This window comes from Carcharhinus amblyrhynchos, chromosome 18 (genome assembly GCF_965287045.1).
Source record: "Carcharhinus amblyrhynchos chromosome 18, sCarAmb.v2.hapA, whole genome shotgun sequence".
NCBI lineage: Eukaryota > Metazoa > Chordata > Chondrichthyes > Carcharhiniformes > Carcharhinidae > Carcharhinus > Carcharhinus amblyrhynchos.
The window spans coordinates 14,563,498-14,580,351 of NC_137341.1; the positions used below are offsets into that span (position 1 = coordinate 14,563,498).

The 16,854-nt window shown below is 43.0% G+C and overlaps 1 protein-coding gene across 1 annotated transcript in view; it reads left to right on the top strand.

The window, feature by feature from the left end:
* Positions 1-16,854, top strand: part of card11 (caspase recruitment domain family, member 11) — a 225,878-nt gene that overhangs the window by 96,089 nt on the left and 112,935 nt on the right. Inside the window, exons 3-5 of the mRNA XM_080206404.1 lie at positions 2,386-2,610; positions 5,774-5,911; positions 8,337-8,662. Of these exons, the coding sequence (XP_080062530.1) occupies positions 2,394-2,610; positions 5,774-5,911; positions 8,337-8,662 (681 nt within the window). The 5' untranslated portion in view covers positions 2,386-2,393. The remainder of the gene's footprint in view (positions 1-2,385; positions 2,611-5,773; positions 5,912-8,336; positions 8,663-16,854) is intronic.

Genomic DNA, 16,854 nt, shown 5'->3' on the forward strand with positions numbered 1-16,854 from the left:
TCCAAGGCCAGCACAGTCTTCCTTAGATATGGGGCCAAAACTGCTCACAATACTCCAAGTGGGATCTGACCAGAGTCTCATACAGCCAAAGAAGTACATCTCTGTCGACATGAATGCTAACATTGCGTTTGCTTTCCTAACTGCCAACTGAACTTGCACATTAACCTTATGAGAACCTTGAATAATGACTCTCAAGCCCCTTTGTGTTTCTGATTTCCGAAGCATTTCCCCATTTTAAAAAATAGTCTGTGCCTCCATTCCTCTTTCCAAAGTCATTCAAATATTATTACAGTTTTGCCAATTCTGTATTCACAAGGTACTTAGTGCAGTGGAGAGTTTTTACAGGTGAAAAGACCAGCATGAACAGGCAAGGTTAAGAGGTTTTCAAGAAGTTGAGCGATTTTGATCGAATAGGTAGAGACAAAATTTTCCCTCTGCCAAGTGGTTCAATAACTAGAGCTCCTAGATTTCAAATCATTAGTGAAAGGTCTAAAGGGAGATGAGGAGAGTTGTTTACACTCAAAAGCATTGTCAGGATTTGAAAAGATGGTGGAAGCTGATTTCAGACTCAAAGGGGGTTTGGACAGCTACTTGAGGATGAAGAATGTAAGAGTATTATGGATAAAAAGCGGACACATGGAACTGAACCCAAAGAGCCAGCACAGGCACACTGGGTTGCTTTTTTCCCTTTATTCTTTCATGGGACATGGGCATCATTGACGAGGCTAGCATTGGTTGACCATCCCTAATTGCCTTTGAACTGAGAGGGTTGTTTGGCCATTTCATAGGGCAGTTGAGAATCAGCCACATTGTTGTGGGTCTGGAGTTGCATGTTGGCCAGACCGTCCAGTAAGGACGCCAGATTTCCTTACCGAAAGGACATTAGTGTACCAGATGGGTTATTACGACAATTGATGATAGCTACACAGTTAGTATTTCTGAGACTGACTTTATATTCCAGATTTGTTCATTTGAATTTAAATTTCACCAGCTGCCACGCTAGGGTTTGAACCCATATCCTCCAAGCACTGGCCTGGCTCTCTGGATTGCTAGTCCAGTGATGTTACAGTGAAAGACCTTCCTCTTTGCTGTATATTTATGTGACTCTAACTCCTGAATTTGGGGATCTAGGAGAGATGGAGGGAGAGTCACAAGATTCAGGACATAAGCCAGGCCTTAAAAAGCCAAACTGGGAGAGTTGTAATTAAATGTTGCCACATTAAAGTTGCGAGTGCAAGAGTGAGAAGTTAGATGAAATGTCTTTATGATGAGATGATATGGAATACTTCACCATGGGAAGTCGGTGCTAGCATCAAGGAAAACACTGGGCTGTGGGGAGAGAGTGGAGCAGTGGTGTTAGTATTTGATTGCTCTGGTTTTTAAAAAAGCAGCAACGTCTAAATGGCTTACCTTTGTGCTGTAACCTTCTATAGTTCTGAAGCTATAGACATAAATGGAAGCTACTTGGCTTGGAAAATAAATGAAAAGGCAAAAAGACAATGATTTAAAATGAATGCATAGTTTGAGAGACTGATGATTAGAAGCATAATTATCCTTGCGGTGTAGCAGATATAGGGAACAAATGGCAAGTAAGGATTTTATTGATGTAACTTTACTCCTTCAAAAAGAAACATGACAACATCTGGCTGGAGACCGGAAGGCAGCAAAAGCAATCGAATGAGCAGAACCTTACCAAAATATGGTGAAGTATCAGCGTTTAACTGAAAACTGGTGAAACAAGCAGATTCCTCTCTAGATCTTACGACACTTCGTCAAAAAAAAGCAGTGAGAAGTGTTTCGCACTGTCATTTTGAGGGATGGAGCCTAAACACACCGACAAAGACAACTGCACTGAGATGAGGACAAGGGGTGCCCTGATCAGACCTGAAAATAACCCCACCCTATCCCACCCACCACAGACATCTCAGACACCTCTCCCGCCCCCTCCCCACACTCCACATGATCAGTCTCTCTCGTCTGAGTGGACCTGTTACAAACCTGGCCGACGTGATTATTAAAATTTATGTAAAATCATTAAATGAGTTTCTCGCTGTTTGCAGGTGTGAACTTCACTACGTCACTGGCTTGGGACAGGGAAAATTGCAGAGCATGATCTCTCCGGACAGAATCAGGAAATTCAATTCTGTCTGGATTTTCAACTCGCACTGCTGTCCTCTCTGACAGCGAACGTGGGCTAAAAGTTGCCCCCTTTGTCTGAGAAGATCCTGTCTTGATTCCTGATCATTGTATTTTTACTGACAGTTTCTCTGATGGAGACATAGTCCAGGCCTTGTGGAAGAAAGTGGGTCAATATCAAAACGCTGTCTATGTGCCAGATTCACAACAGTTTTAAATAAGCTTCATTTGCCTCTTCTTCTTTTACAGGTCAGAAGATGGAAACCTGTGGTTCAGAGGCAGAAAATTTCTGCAGTGGGAAGGATGAAGAAGATGCGGTCTGGGAGAACGTGGAACGTAACCGTCATGTCCTCAGCCGATACATCAATCCAGCCAAGCTTACACCGTACCTCCGACAGTGCAAAGTCATTGATGAGCAGGATGAAGATGAGGTGCTCAATTCACACATGCTGCAGTCCAAAATTAACAGATCAAGTAATTGAGTTCAATTTTTTTTTAATAAGTTACATCTACTGTACCCTTCTGTAAATAATGTACTCCTACAGTATATATCAAATAGCAACAATGAATCAGTACAATTTTGCAAGAAATTCCCTCATTTTCTTTTATTCATTCTTAAGGTACAGCCTTACTGGCACAACCAACATTTTTTGCCCATCCCTAATTGCATTTTGGAAGGTGCTGGTGTACCTCCTGTTTGCCCCAATGCTGTTCATGTAATGACGGTGTTGTTAGGTAGGGAATTCCATGATCTTGATTCAGAAACGATGAAGAAATAGTGATGTAATTTCAAGTCAGGATCCGATAAAACTTGGAAGGTAACTAGGAGGTAGTGTGTTCCCATGCACCTGTTGCTGTTACCCTTCTAGATGTTGGACTTTGAATAAGAGAGGTTCTGAAGAAGCCTTGCAAAGCCTTCCTTGCTTGACAGTTAATGACACCTTTGTGCCCATATATTTTGTCACATTTCTCTGAACAACCCCCTACCTCATACGTCACTCTGTACGTTCTGCTCAAGTCAAGAGGACCACGTCTACCTTCAGGTACTCAAGAGTGCATGCTTGCCATGACTTAAGAAAACAAAGTTGGACTTCCTAAAAAAAAGGTACACATAAAAGAACTGAGAGCTATTCTTGGTGTTCCTTCCCTGTATCTGTGGCTTTCGATAGACTTACGACCGTCTGCCTCCGCCATGGTTTGCTTAGCTGCGGAAGCTGAGGCTTAGCTCTGTTCGTCTGTGTCTCTTGATCCACAAAAAACAAGGCCGGGGTTTTCTACAAAAGCATGGGTTGTTTGATCTCTGTAAAGCAAGTGAAACAGTCCTTATAAAAATGGCTGTATATAACAGCACTACAAATCACAGTCAGAATGGAGATGATTGAGTAATTCCTCTGAATGTCACTCACTAAGTGACTGGGTTTAACTTTATGCACATGATTTGTATTGCGTATAACTGTCCTCCACTCACTGGAGTGATTTTTGGAGAAATCGTCATATAGAATCCCTGCAGTGCAGAAGAGCCCCTTCAGCCCATCAAGTCTGCACTAACCCCGCCCCGCCAACAGAGGATCTTAACCAGGAGCTATCCCTCTAACTCCACACATTTACTCCACTAGTCCCCCTAACCAAAACATCCTGGGATACTAAGAGACAATTTATCATGGCCAATCCACCTAACCTTCACATCTTTGGACTTTGGGAGGAAACCAGAGCATCTGAAGGAAATCCATGCAGGTACAGGGGGAAACTGTGTGCAGTTTTGGGCGCTGTACTTACGCAAGGATATTTTGGCCTTGGAGGGAGCGCAGAGGAGGTTTACTAGGCTGATGCTAGAGTTGAGGGGGTTGAGCTATGAGGAGAGGCTGAATAAACTAGGCTTGTACTCGTTAGAGTTTAGAAGAATGAGGGGAGATCTCATTGAGACGTATAAGATGATGAATGGGGTGGATAGGATAGAGGTGGAGAGACTCTTCCCACTCAGAAAGGATAGTAGGACTAGGGGGCACAGCCTCAAGATAAAGGGGGGGCGGTTGAGAATGGAGTTGAGGAGGAACTTCTTCACTCAAAGGGTGGTGAATCTCTGGAATTCTCTGCCCGTTGAAGTGGTGGAGGCTGCCTTGCTAAATATTTTTAAGACGCAGGTTGATGGGTTTTTGATAAGCGAGGGGATTAAGGGTTATGGGGAGAGGGTGGGAATGTGGAACTGAGCCACGACAGATCAGCCATGATCTTATTGAATGGCGGGGCAGGCTCGAAGGGCTGGATGGCCTACTCCTGCTCCTATTTCTTATGTTCTTATGTGCAAACTCCACATGGACAATCACCTGAGGCCGGAATTGAATCCGCTGCAGTATTAACCACTGTGCTACCATGCCACTCATAATCCTGCTTTTATTGGGAGATGCCTAAGGTTTTGGTCATGAGTTCTTTTTGCTATAGTTCATAAAAACCCTGTTTAGATGACACTGTTTTCATGTTGCTGAATAAATTGACACTGCTTGCTGTAAAAATCGATTAAAAAGATTAAATTTATCCACTTTATAGAGAAGGTGTGAGGTCCATACTAGGAGTGATAAATGTTACAGCATCATTAACAATCCTAGTAAAAACGTCAGTGGAAAGTTCTTTCTCCAGATTGCTGATAATGTGGAATTTGCCACCAAATGGAGTGGTTGAGGAGATGTCACATGCAAGCTCCACGCAGACAAATACCCAAGGCCAGAATCGAACTCGGGTGCCTGGCGCTGAGAGGCAGCAGTGCTAACCACTGTGCCAGCATGACATCTCTTGTGGAAGAGACTAGGGCCAGAGGGCATTATCGCAGAGTGAGGTGTTGCCCATTTAAGAGATGGGAGGTATTTCTTCACTTAGAGGGTAGTGAATCTGTGGAATTCTTCATTGCAAAGGGCTGTAGAGGCTGCTTCATTAAGTATGTTCGAGACTGAGATAGACAGGTTTTAATCAGTAAGGAAATCAAGAGTTACAGGGATTAAGTGGGAAAGTGGATTGAGGATTGTTGCATCAAATCAGTCATGATCTCAGTGAATGGCAGAGGAGACCCAATGGGGTGAGTGGCCTCTTCCGCTTTCCACATTGAAGCTCAATCCCAACTGTAAACAGAGGAGGAAGCACAAACTATCAGCAATACAGATGATACAAAAGTACCTTTTGTTAGTGTTTTGTCTGCTTTGCCATCTCCTATATCCAAAGAACGGTTTGTGGAACTCACTATCACACAGAGAATTTGAGGCGGAAAGCAGAAATAGATTGAAGCTATATTGACACATCAGAGAGAAAGCAATAGAAGGATGTGATGATGGGATTAGATAAGGATGGGATCAAAGAAGCTCATTTGGAGCATAAACACCAAACATGGACCAATTGGGCTTTATGGTTTGTTACAGTGCAAGAGACACAATGCTGATGGTATCCAATTAAGAAAGGACACAATCCATCTCAGTGAGGGGAAAGGGGGACTTATCCATCCCCTTTAATCTCTGCCTCATGTTAGAATGCCCTGACTGTGCTGCAGAAACATCCTGCCTCCAAATTGTACTCCTCTTCCCAAGGATAAGTAAGTTTGAATGAGACAGGTAATGGTTTAAATCGAGTCTCACTTTCTTTGCTCTTTTCAAAGGTCGTCTGCTGGATATCCTCCAAACGAAGGGTCAGAGAGGGTATGTTGTTTTCCTGGAAAGCCTTGAGTTTTACTATCCAGAACTCTACAAACTGGTCACAGGGAAGGAGCCCACACGCAGGTTCTCTACTATAGTAGGTAAAATAACTTCTCCCATTTAACCTTTACATTCATATTTCTCAGAATGCAACAATTATAATTATTAAAATAGCATGCAATAAACTATGGGTAACTATTATAATAAATATTTCAGGTTAATGGTTATTGTTTTTCTTTCCATCTGACATTGGTAAGGCCACACTTGGAATACTGTGTACAGTTCTGTTCACCCAATTATAGAAAGGATATTATTAAACTAGAAAGAGTGCAGAAAAGATTTACTAGGATGCTACCGGGACTTGATGATTTGAGTTATAAGGAAAGGCTGGATAGACTGGGACTTCTTTCCCTGGAGCGTAGAAGGCTGAGGGGTCTATTATTGAGGTCTATAAAATAATGAGGGGCATAGATCAGCCAGATAGTCAATATCGTTTCCCAAAGATAGGGGAATTTAAAACTGGAGGGCATAGGTTTAAGGTGAAAGAGGACAGATACAAGAGGGTCCAGAAGGGCAGTTGTTTCACACAGAGGGTGGTGAGTGTCTGGAACAAGCTGCCAGAGGTATTGGTAGAGTCGGGTACAATTTTGTCTTTTAAAAAGTGTTTAGACAGTTACATGGGTACGATGGGTATAGAGAGATGTGGGCCAAATGCAGGCAATTGGGACTAGCTTAGGGGTTTAAAACAAAAGGAGCATGGACAAGTTGGGCCAAATGGCCTGTTTCCATGCTGTAAACCACTAAGCTCCATGACTCTGTGTTACACTGGTAGATTTGATTCATTCTCTCTGTGATACAGAATGCAGATTGGATTCACTCTCTCTGTTACACTGTGTAGATTTGGTTTACTCTCTCTGTGTTACACTGTGTAAATTGGATTCACTTTGTCCATGATACATTGTGTAGATTTGGTTCACACTCTCTGTGATACACTGTGTAGATTAAATTCACAGTCTCAATGATACACTGCATAGATTGGATTCACACTCTTTGATACACTGTAGTTGGATACACACTCTGTGATACACTGTTTACATTGGATTCACTCTGTCTATGATACACCGTGTACATTGGATTCACTCCCACTATGATACACTGCATAGACTAGATTCACTCTCTGTGATACACTGTGTAGATTGGATTCATTCTCTCTGTTACACTGTGTTGATTGGATTCACTCTCTCTATATTACACTGTGATACACTGTGTAGATTAGATTCACTTTGTCCACGATACATTTTGTAGATTGTGCCAAATGTAGGCAATTGGGAGTAGCTTAGGGATTTAACAAAAAAAGGGTGGCATGGACAAGTTGGTCCATGCTGTAAACCTCTATGACTCTATTTATGTTGCTTTGTTATATATTTATGTTGAAACGGAGTGGAGTGTTGTCATTTTAAATTTGAAATCAAGAATTGGGTGCAGCTCGAGGCAATTAATCAAATATTCTAGACCTGGCTTGAATGTCCAAATTGCCCCCATCACATCTGAAAGCTTTTACTTTTGCCTCCATTTTCATTGCTCCGTGGGGAAAAGCAGGGGGTGGGATGAATTGGATGGCTCTACCAAAAGGCCAGAATAGATATGATGGGCTAAATGGGCTTCTTCTGTGCCATATCATTCTATGATTCCGGAAGCTGATTCAATGTCGACAAAGGGATTTGAATCAAAGGTATGCAACTGCAAAATTGAAATAATATTAAGTCCAGCTCCCTTCCTCATTCTGTCAGGCTCAATAACTTGCTCCTTGTTTGCACCTGGGCCTAAAGGCTGCACTCTGTTCAGTGATGTTACACCAGCTTCTTCATTACAAGGTTCAGCAACTCCTCTCAGCCAGTTCCACCTAAATTGTAGTTTAAACAGAATATTGTTTAATTTCTATTGATTCTGTTTTTCAAAGTAGAATGCCTTCAGTGGTCAAACTTTAATATGTTTGAATTAGAAGGAGTTTTAGTGATTTTATACGGAGAGGCAAAATGAAAGAACTTTTTCTATATTCTACAAAATAGGCGGTGTTGAAAGTTTACATGTCCAAACAATTGGGCCATGTTGGGCTTGATTTTGGGTTATTTGAATTGTTTAGAGCTGCACTTGATTTTTAAATTCAAATTATTTGGATTTAGTTTGCCCCTATTTTCATTGCTCCACCATTGGCGGCCATGCCTTCAACTATCTTCAGAACCCAGGCTCTGGAATTCCCTCCATAAACCTTCACACCTCACCTCCTTTAAGATTCTCCTCAAAACTTTGACTAAACATTTGGTTGCTGATTCTCGTATCTCCCTTATTGGGGCCAGTGTCATGTTTCTGTCTGGTATCTCCAATGAAGTGCCTAGGGCATTAAAGGTGCTACATAAATCCAAGTTGCCGTTATGGTTAAGTTGTTAGATGTGGTGTGGGCATGAAATGTTTCAGCCCTGCCTAACTCTTGTCTTCTGTCATTGATGGCCATGTTCTGTATGGCAGTGGAGGAAGGACACGAGGGCCTGACACAGTTCCTGATGAATGAGGTGATAAAACTACAACAGCAGACAAAGGCAAAAGAGGTACTACGCTGCGACCTACAGGTCAAAATGAAACAGCTCGAGGATGAGAAGAAACAGCTGAAGCTGGTGAATCAGGAATTACACACTTTCCAGGAACGTTATAACAAGATGAAGGAGGAGAGAAACAATTATAATGATGAGCTAATGAAAGTCAAAGATGACAATTACAACCTAGCCATGAGATACGCACAGCTCAGTGAGGAGAAGAATATGGCAGTGATGAGAAGCCGGGATCTGCAGCTTCAGGTAAGACACAAAGTACCTGGGAGAATTTAGCACTCCCAGTTACTGGCTGATGGAAAACACCAGCCATATTCCAGTGATGTTCACGGTTACTGAAGTAAGCAGTATGTTATTGTTGGGATTGGTAACAGTGCTGTAATAATGCTGGTAATGGGGTACATATGATCATTGGAGCAGGTAAGCCATTTAGCCACCTGAGCCTGCTTTGCCGTTCAATAAGATCATATGATTCTGCTTACAACATGCCCCCCACCCCCACAATAACCTTTACCTTTTAGTCAGATATCAGTATCAGCCCTGTAATGGTATTGATATCAGTGTTGATAATGGGGTATATATGATCATAGGAGCAGAAATAAGTCATTCGGCCCCTCAAGCCTACTTTGCCATTCAATAAGATCATGGCTGATATGATTCTGTCTATCCTCCCCCCCCCCCCCCCCCCCCCCCCCCGCATCAGTGCTGTAATAGTGTTGGTATCTATCAGTGCTGCAACAGTACTTGTATCAGTATCAGTACTGTAACAGTGCTGGCATCTATCAGTGCTGTTATCTGTGTCAGTGCTGTAATAGTGCTGGTATCTGTGTCAGTGCTGTAACAGTGCTGGTGTGCAGAAATAACACTATATTTCTGCAGGCTGGTGGTTCTGGTTACATGAGGCACTAAAGCATTACTGAAGCATTTTGCAAGGTGACTAAAAGTTGAGCTCCCAAATTATTATCACGCATAGCACCTTTAATAGTTGTGTGTGTTTCACAATTACAGCAGTAATTTTATCAAAATGCTCAAATTTCTATAAGTTAATACTAAAAAATTCTGCAAGCAAACACTACTATGGAACTAAACTTGGTGTTCATACCAGCACCTGTTATCACAATCCTGATTTCTACAGTTAGATTGTCCGACAGACACAAAGCAGCAAAAATGGAACTTGCTCAAAAAAACTATATGACTGCAATGTTAGAATGGATCTTTCTGCTCAATGGATCTTACTGTCCAGTTAGAGAGGTAATCTTGTATTTCAAGCTGCTGAAGGAACAGGAACAGTATTTTGCAGATGGCTTGAGCTGAAATAAATCCTGTATGATCGTATAATAAAACAACGGTTACAATACTGTTCTGTCATAATACAACATGGACTAATCTTAAGTTGCCAGAATAAGACATATAATCATTACTTCCTAAACAAAGCTGCTGTGGTTTGATGTTTGATTTACGGGAAGCAGTTTTCTGTTTAGACTAAGCTTCAGTGACCTAAACTGACCTTACCTGAACAAGAGAAAACAAAGAGTAATTTAAATTTGAGATAGCGTTTAGAAATGTAGGCATTGCTGTAAGATCGGGACACATCAGGCAGAATCTTAACATCAGACAGGGTTTGGGTGTGGCTGCACCCTTGCAGGAAGGAGATTGCTTAACTCTGAAAAGTAGTATTGGGGAGGGGACCTGAAGTGATCTCACTCACTTTGGGGGTTTTACCCCCGACGAGTTTGCAGATGGGAGGGGAATCCCTATAGAGTTGTTGGGTAATTAATTCAAACATTCAGAGGAGTTATCTTTAAGCTCACGGGTTTTCCGTGCTCTGTGGAACGTGCCCAGCTCATCAAGGGAGCAGTGCTTTAGCAAAGTTGACAGGCTGGTAATCTTCCAAACGGTGAAACTGACTTGCTGTAACCTTTCCTGGATGAGAGGCTGCAGCTCACTGCACTTCCTCGGGGCTTGTGCACTCACTGCTTTACAGGTGATTTCCAACTTTTCAGCAGTCAGCTGTCTTGGATTTCACTCACCTTGAAGTGTTCTTCCCTGCCGACAGCTGTTAGCTGCATAAGGGCAACGAAGGGTCGACTGACGGGGAGTAGGATTTCTCCAATTCTCCACCAGGGTGCCTCAGGTGACCTGGGCTATCACAACCAATCATTGCTAGCCTCCTGGAATGCCTTAGCAGTGGCCCACAAGGTGCTTGACACTGGAGAGTCCCTCTGTCCATGCCTGGACTTGTGCATCCTCTTCTCCTGCAAGGAGAGAAAGCTGAGTTACAAGTATGAGAAATGGATTATGTGGCATGGAGGGAATGACACCATTTATGGAGCATTACAGCAAGGCACGGATGTGAGATGAGTTTGAGTGCCAGTGTTGGCTGTTCAGATGGGAACATGAGGTGCCCTGGAGAGATAGGAATGAATGGTGCTGCAAAACTTGTGTTTTTTTGTGGAATGCTGTGCAGGAGATGCCAGAAAAGTCAGAGTGTGACAGTTGGCACCTGAAAGTGGGTCCCCATTCACCTTTCCTGCCCTCCTGAAGTTCTTAAACTTCTCACAGTCTTGTCTGCAGCTTGGAGTGAGCGCAATGCTTCTGCTGCTTACCTCCACCCTGTTTAGTTTAAGAGACTGGCCCTTTCCTCCTGTGCTCAGGAAACATCACCTAATTTCAGACCCTCAGATTCCCATAGCAGGACCACCAGGTAAGATGACGAGACTTGGGCCAGTACTTTACGGCCCCTTCTGCCCAGTGGGATGTTACAGTCCTAGAATAGAATCATAGAACCCCTACAATGCAGAAAGAGGCCATTCGGCCCATTGAGCCTGTACCGACAACAATCCCACCAGGCCCTATCCCCGTAACCCCTGTTTTTACCCTGTTAATCTCCATGATACAAAGGGGCAATTTGGCATGGCCAACCAACTTGCACATCTTTGGATTGTGGGAGGAAAACGAAGCAGCCAGAAGAAACCCATGCAGACAACCTGAGGTCAGAATTGAACCCAGGTCCCTAGCGCTGTGAGACAGTAATGTGCTAACCGCTGCGCCATTGTGCTGACCGGCCAAAGTAAACAACAATTTGAATGGGCTGCCACATCCATTTGGTGAGCAGCATGCTGTGTTTGGGCTATAAAATCCTGGCCTTGTGACTGGTGGAGCAGGATAGTCTTCCCAAATCTCCCCTTCAATCCTGTGGTTGCTAAAGCCTCAGGAATCAATGTACCGTTCAGCTATTCTGACGCCTACTTAGGCGCATTTAACTAGAAATCCTTCCTTTTGCACATATTCAGTATGTCATCATGCCTACCCTCAGACTGGTCGGGGAACCAGGATGCTAATACTGGGACTGAGCTGTGGTAAACCTCGCTGACAGAACAAATGGGTTCCTGACCCACTACTGGCTCATCCACTATGTGTAGGAAATTGTGTCCCTAACAGCTAATTGCATGTAAGACACCACCTTAGTAAGGTTCCACAAACAGCAGAGATAAATAACCAGATAATTAATTTTTGTGATGTTGCACGAGGGATGAATTTTGGTGAGGACACCATGGAGAATTCCTCTGTTCACCAAACATTCCATAGGCATCTTTCATGTAGAGCTGAAAGGACACATGGTCTATGGTTTAATGCCTTACCCATAGATAAATATCTCGATCAATATAGCACTCCTTTTGTGCCATGCTCATTGCCCTGGAGGGGATGGGGATTGAATCTGCTACCTTCTGTCTCAAGAGGCAAAGTACTACCCACTAAGTCTTGACTCTCAGCTTGATTTCTGGTGATAATAGCATTCTATCATTCTATCACATCATCAACCATCCACATCTGCCTCGCCAGAGCTCTTGATATTTCATTCTGGGGTTGTTCAGACAGTGCTCTCTTCAATCAAAGCAAAATACTGTGGATGCTGGAAATCTGAAATAAAAACAGGAAATGCTGGAAAATTCAGCAGGTCTGACAGCATCCATGGAGAGAGGAACAGAGACAACTCTTAGTCAAATGGACTCAAAACTGTTATGTATGTTGAGGCACACCTCTTTAAGAGAACAAGTCAGGTGACCCAGGACTCATGCTCCATCTTAGGTGGAGCTTGCCTTGCCAGTTTTGTGCTGACTGTGCTACGATAAAGACATAAACTGTTCCAGTTAGTTTCCTACCACTGACCTCGTGATCTTTTATTAGTCTCAATATAAGACCTCAAAGATAATAGAAGCGTTAATTCTGTTTCTCTCTCCGTGGCTGCAGCCAGACCTTCTGAATTTTTCCAGCATGTTCTGTTTTTATTACACTCTTCAATGCTGAAAGTGTGTTCCTGTGTGCAGTGGATGAAATGTAATAACGCACTCCGTGGGTGTGCTGACTGATACAATTCAGAGATCATTTGCTTTGCGCTGCGCCCAAATATGTAGTAACAACAAACTTCAATCCAAGAGTAATTTGAAAAGAAAACATCAACAAGGTTTACACTGGTTAATCAGAAGTTGCAATTAAACAGACATCAATTAAAAATACAGTGTCACAGCTCTTATTTTACAACAGTGACTGCACTTCAGTAGTTGTTAAGTGCTTTGGGGCATCCTGAGGTTGTGGAAGATGCTACATAATTGCAATATTTGTTTGTTTTAACAAAAGAAGGGAAGACCAGGATGAAGCTTGAATAGCCTGAATCAGAGGATTCTGATGTATAATACAATCTACTCATAACAATTGAAGGATGGGATATTTTTTATAAAAAACAAAAACAGGCAATCAGCAGAGGAGAGTCTGCAAGAGATCACACGCACTGTTTGCCCATGATGGGTCCACTTTAAGCAAGCCTTTAAATGGATACTGCTGCCCAAAACAAACAGTGTCTTTCATGAGCTCAGCACTTGACAGCCGAGGAGCTGTTTATGAAAGATGGCCCCTACTGTAACATCAGTGTTCTGGCAAGCTTGCACACACGCAGCAATATTTACTGAACAAATAATCTATTAATAGGACCTTGTTGGTTCTCCAACACAGCAGCCCAGTTCCCAAAAATAAACCCCCATACCTCATCCCTCACCGTCCATCCATCCCCCATGTTATCCCAATCATCCATGCCCTCAGTTACCACAGATCGCTTAATCCACCCATGCCTCTCACCCAGGTTACGTACACCCCCGTGCCACCCCATGCTTCCTTGGATCAAGTATGCTCCATAGTCACTCACTCAATATCCATAATGTACAATCCTTACGAGTCTTACAATAGCGATGGAAATTATTTTAAAAATCACTGGAAAATGTTATACCTCTAACCAACTGATAAAATTCTAAATTCTAAACCACTATTTTTGAGACTGGAAAAGAAACTACCCTTTAAGTCCCTATTTGTTTTATAAGCAAACAAGAAAGCACACAAAGGGAAATTGTTATAGTTGTTATCACAGCTTCTTAAAAGTGTCAATAATCCTTGAGTCAGTGGATCCACTGCAGAGCTGAGGTCTGTCTGGGTTTTGAAACTCTGTCAAGCATTCATTATGGCTATAGTTATGATATCTTCTACTGTTCTATGCCCAACCATCTCTATCTGCTCTGCCAATAATCTTCCTTGCATCATAAAGTCAAAAGTGGGGATGTTGCACAATGCTCAGGTTCTGTAGCAGTCCATGCCCAATGCAGCAAGACCTGGATAGTATCCAGGCTTGGGCTGACAAGTGGCAAGTAACATTTCCACTGGACAAATGCCAGGCAATGACCATCTCCAATGAGAGAAAATCTAACCATCTCCCGTTGAAATTCAATTATATTACCATTGCCAAATCTCCCACTATCAACACCACAACGATTACTGTTGATAGAAACTGAACTGGGCTAGCCATATAAATACTGCTGCTATGAGAGCAGGTCAAAGGCTAGGAATCCTATGGCAAGTAATGCCCCTACTGACTCCCCAAAGTCTGTCCACCATCTACAAGGCACAAGTGAGTGTGATGGAATACTTCCTATTTTCCAGGATGAGTACAGGAAGCTGCTTGATTGGCATCCCATTCATCACTTTAAACACTCGCTCCCTCCACAGTGGCAGCAGCTTGGAAAGCACTGTTGCCTCACAGCACCAGGGAATTGGGTTCAATTCCCAGCTTGGGTCACTGTCTATGCAGAGTCTGTACATTCTCCCTATGTCTGCATGGATTTCCTCTGGGTGCTCCAGTTTCCTCCCACACAGCCGAAAGATGTGCTGGTTAGGTGGATTGGCCATGCTAAATTCTCCTTCGGTGTACCTGAACAGGCACCAGAGTGTGGCGAATAGAGGATTTTCAGAGTAATTTCATTGCACTGTTAATGTAAACCTACTTGTGACACTAATAAATAAACTTTAACTTAAAAGGCTCCTTCATCAGCATCTTTCAAACCTGTAACTGCTACCATTTAACAGGACAAGGGCGATAGATGCATGGGACTATCACCACCTGGAAATTACACTATCCTGACTTGGAAATATATCACCATTCCTTCACTGTCACTGGGCCAAGATCCTAGAAATCCCTCCCTAATGGCACTCCAGGTGTAGCTATACCACCTACGCCACATGGAGTGTAGCAGTTTAAGAAGGTAGCTCAATACCACCTTCTTAAAGGCAACTGGGAATGGGCAATAAATGCTGGCCGAGCCAGTGAGTTTCACCTCCATGAACGAATAAATATGTAAAAAAAAACATCTCCCCACCCACCCTCCACCATCACCACCACTACCACTGACCACCCAACTCCTCCACACTGGCCACCTCAGCCCTTCCACTGACAACCTGAAACCACACTTATCACTACTCCCCCCCCACCCCGACCATATTGGACACTTGATTCCAGTGCTGACCTCCTGACACCTCTCCCCTCCAGACCTATTTACCATCTCCCTGGCTTCTCAAAACCAGTTGGACCTTTAACCTTACATGCTTTATAGCAGTTGTTGCTATAAAAAGAAAGATGCCTTCCCTTCCCCTGACCCTCCTGCACTTGACTGAAGGTCTCAGGAACCTGCTGCAGACACAACTCTTACCTGGCCAAGGATGAAAGGTTGGGCAAGAAAGGTGTGGCTGCATTTTGGTACAAGAAACCAGGGGCAGAAAGCACAATCACCATGGTGATTGCCACTCCATGGAAGCTTTGGATCTACTAGTCTATTTCAGTAACAAAGCTACAGCATTGCAGCCCAAGAAAAATTAAACTAGTCATCACACAATAGATTGTTTGGGAGGACACTTGTGATTGTGTGAAATCAAAAGATGCAAAAAAAATCAATTGTATAATCAATTTATATAACTCTGAACACAAATAAAATCCAAATGTAAGAATCTCAATTCATCTTCCAATATGGATAGAATGTCTCCCACTCAGTACTTTGGTGGAAGATGGTTGTTGCGTTAATTTTCTGTGGTTTCTGGTGGGAGATCTGAAAACCGCCTGTAGGAATTCCAGGCACATGGTTTTTGTTCTGAATGAAGTCACAGTGCACCACAATGTCACTCCCTACTTCAATTAATGTCCAAAATGAGATTAATAATCACAGCAATGATTCTGATATAGCTGTAGCTCTGTGAAACTTCATGGGTTCCTGATGGTAACTTAATAGCAATGTCGTTATACTCCTGAGAACTGGGAACCGGTTGGGACCAAGACAGTCACTATCGACCTTTGCAAAGTGGGATGGATCTGGTCCTGTGCCCTTGAGAAGATCTCATGCACAGTGGGTCACTCATCAGAAAATTTTACGTGCTTTATCCATACCTTCTGTTTATTTGTGGGCAGATTATCACGGGCAATATTCTCACACTTCGCTGTTCAGCCATTTCCTGAACAAGGTTCCACAAATGGCACCTGACTTGGTGCCATAGAATAGGACCATAGAATTCCTATTGTGCAGAAAGAGACCATTTGACCCATCAAGTCCACATAAACTTTCCGAAAGAACAGCCCATCAAGGCCCTCCCCTCTTTCCTGTAACCCTGTGAGTTATCTATGGCTCATCCCACTTGCTTACACGTCTTTGGACACTAAGAGGCAATTTAGCATGGTCAATCCACCTAACTTGTTATCATAGACTGTGGAGCACTCAGACAAAACCTACACAGACACAGCAAGAAGGTACAAACTCCACACGGTAGTCACCCAAGGCTAGAATCAAACCCGGGTCCTTAGTGCTGTGAGGCAGCAATGCCAACCAACCAGCAGAAGCAATAGAGAAATGACTATACTTGCACATTGATGGACAACAATGCATCATAAATGTCATCATAGGTAAATGGACTCTCACTGCTCTGTCATTGATCCCTCATTAGTTAATAATAATCCATTGACCGCTAACACTGATCCATTAACTGCTAACACTGATCCACTGAACACTAACGCTGATCCATCAACAGTTAATTTTAAACCAATATTGATCCATTTACTGCCATCACTGATCAGT